This window comes from Condylura cristata, unplaced genomic scaffold, assembly GCF_000260355.1.
Source record: "Condylura cristata isolate star-nosed mole 26May11 unplaced genomic scaffold, ConCri1.0 scaffold00013, whole genome shotgun sequence".
Lineage (NCBI taxonomy): Eukaryota > Metazoa > Chordata > Mammalia > Eulipotyphla > Talpidae > Condylura > Condylura cristata.
Window position 1 is genome coordinate 20,853,400 of NW_004567114.1, and position 4,006 is coordinate 20,857,405.

The window sequence follows — 4,006 nt, forward strand, 5'->3', positions numbered from 1 at the left end:
CTCCCCGCTCTGTCTCTGGTGAATCCTCTCACCCTCCGCATCTCTGGCCTGTACCCCAGTTCTATATGAATAAATAAATAAATCTTAAAAAAAAATTACAACAGTATTAAATGTTCACTGTAGAATATCTGAAAATAGCAAAAAACTATTATTTTTTTCCATCTAGCATGGTGTGAACATGCAACATGACATAGTTTAACCAACTTCCTGCTGGTTGGCAATTTTTTTTTTGGGGGGGTTGGCCATTTTAAAAGCAATCTGAGTACACCAGAAATTCTTCAGTATAGAGTCCTAGAAATGGAATTGTTAGATAAAAAGGAACACACAGTTCAAAGACTTATGATTGTGAAACAGACATCCAAAAACAAGAGAAATTTGTTCTTGTAGTAGTAGTGCATCCTTTTCCCAATTATAATTTAAAAATTCCACTGTGATGCACAATAAGGAGTTAATCTGCTGAAACTTCATTTTGCAGGTTCTCCCTGTAGAGCAGATAGCTGCTCAATGGTGATCAGAGAGCAACTTCTTTACCGCAACCCAGAAAATGCCAAGGAAACACATGGATGGCCTTTCTCCAAACTTTGAAGGATGCAGTACACATTCCCTCTCAACCAGTCCAAGTCCCAAAACTCAACCAGCCAGACTTTGTGTTCACTGTAAATGAGTGAGTATGCTACCAAGAGGATGCCCTCAATCTCCACAATTAATGTAACCGCTAACCCTTCAGTGGCACGAGCATCCAACCAGAAAGTACAGGAGCATCCTTCTGTATCTATTCCTATATAAAGAGGATTCCAAATTCATTTTCATTATAATATATAACCTTTCATTATAAACACCAAAGGACAGGCACACTCCTGCTCCGGCACCTGATATGGGGCTGAAGCTCAAAGTACATCACATGTAATACATTAACATCAAGGTGAGGACTAGGGACTCAACACAACCACCTGGATTTTAGACCTGGAAGCCAGGGAGGAAAACAGATGGCCAAATTTAGAACTCATATATGAAATACCCCATTGCCACATATCTGTGCTCCCCAGTGATACTTACACAATCTTCCTGTTGTCAGGGTAACCTGGTCCCTGACATAAGGAGACCCCTGCAAGAAACAAAACAACTCTTAAGAACCCTTATCTTATACAGGATACCTGTTAGGGATGGAAAACAATCTGTTCACCTCCTAACTTTGAGATAAAGCAGGAGAAACTATAGACTACAATAAAATCTTTATCACAGAGTTCTAGATTTCAAACTTTTCCACCAAACGACGAGGCCATAGAGCAAGAGGTATGTGGGGTCAAAAGTGGGTATCTATTTAAGGGGAGAATTTTAAGGACATAGCTTGAAGTTTTAGATTATTACTTACCATAAAATGTATAAACATATTATTATCCCTAATATGTTCTACTAATAAGTGTCACCATATCCCCCAAGTCTGGAAATACAGTTGAAACTTGGAAAGACACGTGATGGTCTATCATGTGACTACACATGGCCTACTCTGAGAAGTAGGGGGATGTTTGGTCTAGGTTTGTTTCCGTGGTTACTTTAATGCACCAGGCTGAGAGTCTTATCATCTAAACCCTTGTAGCAAAACTGGGCCACTCTGGGCCACAGGTCCCAGCTTATCCTATACTGCACAAATCATTATCTCACCTTTCATTTTATTGTCTTCCCAAGATCTTGCAAAGTCTTCTACTATGATCACAAGGTAGAAGGCCCATTTTATCCCACTATCTGTGTTCCCCTTACCATAGATAACTTCATCTCCCTAACTGACGGTTTATCACTACAGCTATCTCACCTGAACATAGTATTTCATGTCTTTCTTCCCATCTACTAACTCCTTTTGAACCCTGGGCTCAGAAGACACCAAAATGGGAGACAGTTCCTTCTAGTGACCATCTCCTTATAAACATCTCCAGGCCTCAAAGTCAAGCAAGACACCTCCATATCCAGCAGCTAATGAGTCTGCAGTACAAATAGGCCAGCAGCACATGCTGATTTTTGAAACCATGAGTCCAGTTTAGAGTTCATTTACAGTAAGTTTCATCTGTACAGTACCTTACGATCTATAATCAGCTTTCACACAATGACCTCATTTTGATTTTTGTGTCTCACAACTCTGCAACTAGAGCAACCATCTGCCATTATTTCTATTTTATATATAAGTAGGGCTTGCAGAGATTAAGTAACTAGCCCAACATAAAGCACCAAGTTTCAATGCAAACCCCAATTGTGAGGTTCTTTCCATTGTCCTGTCAGTCATTTTAAAGTAGAGAAAATACTAGCTGATATTCTGGGGGGTTTACAGTAAAAATGACATTATTATTATTGATGCATTAGGACCATGCTAGATACCTATGTTTTCTTGACTTTTGTAATAGTCTGAAAACTTTCCTCCTTCCTGTGTTTCTGGTCCTATCTGTCCAGCCAGACAGAATTCCTTTCCACTTCTGTAACAAGTCAACTCCCCTCCTGCCTGAAAATCTTTGCACAAGGATTTCCCTTTGCCTGGAATATTGGCTAGCTTCTATATATTCTTCAAGTCTTGGCTTAAATGTCACTTCTTCAGGGAAGCCTTTCCTGACATTCCCATAGTGCTCTGCACCCTCCCCAGATAAGCTATCATCTCATTACAACTTGCCCTGTCAAAGTAATCACAATGTAATTAAGTTCCTATGCATAGAGAAATGTGTACTGTCTCTCCAGTAGCCCTTAAGATTCTTGAGGGTAGAGACCATCAATGTCCAGGTCACATAGCACAGTGCTTCTTATGTACAAGACCTCAATAAATGATCTGTTGAGTATATAAGAAATGATAATAGGCTGCATTGTCAGGTAGACCTGGCCTGACCAACAGTTGGCTGACCTTCACCAAGGCTTTGACCTCTCTTAGCATTGTATTGTGCATTTATAAAATAGAGTACCTCTGTTTCCTGATGAATTTTCTTGGAGATGTACAGAAAGTATTCTGAATAATAATGCTTGGTATGCAGAAAACCCACAATAAGATCAGCTCATTCAACAAATATTTAGCCAGGCTTTTAAAAAATTACAGAAGATCCAAACTTCTTCAAACGATCCCCATACATCTACTACCACACATGCCAGTCTTTTCCTAAACCAACAGGCTCCAGCCAAATCACCTTCTGACCAGTGCTGAAACACTAACAAGCTCTTTCCCTTCTCAGAGACTATGTCCATGCTATTCTTTTCCTTCAGCTCTTCTCTGGGTTGCCGGGTTGCCCTCTGCCACAACCTCCAAGTCACAGCTTTACTATCACCTACTGGAGAGGCTTCTTTTGCCACCTTCAGGTGTTCCCTCTCAACACTTAACCAAAATGTATGACTGCTCACTTACTTAAGATGCACTTTCATTTTCACTAGACTGTAAGCTCCTGAGGGCAAAAATTACTAACTGCTGCACACTTAGTGTATGCCCAGCATAGAGCCTGAAGCACAAGAGAAACTCAGTGACTATATGCTAATGAAAAAATGACAGCTGCCATTAAACAGCACTGGGTTGCACTATCTATCTGAGAAAGGCACCCCCATTCCTCACATACTGCTCTGCCCAGGAGGAGAGCATTTTAGGTGACCGCAAGGGCAGAACTTACCAGGCAGGGAACGTCTCCCTAGAGGGCAGTTCCCCTGTTGAGAAAGAAGACATTATCGACGTCACCCAAGATGAAAAGTGGGAAAAAACAGCCTTTTTTCCTTTGAGTACAGACTCAAAGCTGTCGCGGCGCTGGTGACAGATAAACCTCAAGACTCCGAAATGCAACTGTAACAGCCAGAGCGCTCGGTCCCAATCAGCACAACGGGCCTGCTGAACTATCTCAACTTCCCAAAGGGACCGAGACCCGCTGACTAACAGGAGCGAGGGAGCCCGTGGGGGACTCCGCGGCGCCTCCTCCCAAATTCAGTCTCGTGTCGGGCGGGCGCGGCTCTGGGCGGCTCCTCAGCCCGGCGCGGAGGGTGGGGTCCGACAGGGGAC

The 4,006-nt window shown here is 42.3% G+C and overlaps 1 protein-coding gene across 1 annotated transcript in view; it reads right to left on the minus strand.

Moving 5' to 3' along the window:
* The window catches only part of DLST (dihydrolipoamide S-succinyltransferase (E2 component of 2-oxo-glutarate complex)), a 20,658-nt gene that overhangs the window by 16,315 nt on the left and 337 nt on the right, over positions 1-4,006 (minus strand). The window contains exons 2-3 of the mRNA XM_004681690.2: positions 3,627-3,660; positions 1,057-1,105 (exon numbers count right to left, since the gene is read on the minus strand). Coding sequence (XP_004681747.1) covers positions 1,057-1,105; positions 3,627-3,660 — 83 coding nt within the window. The remainder of the gene's footprint in view (positions 1-1,056; positions 1,106-3,626; positions 3,661-4,006) is intronic.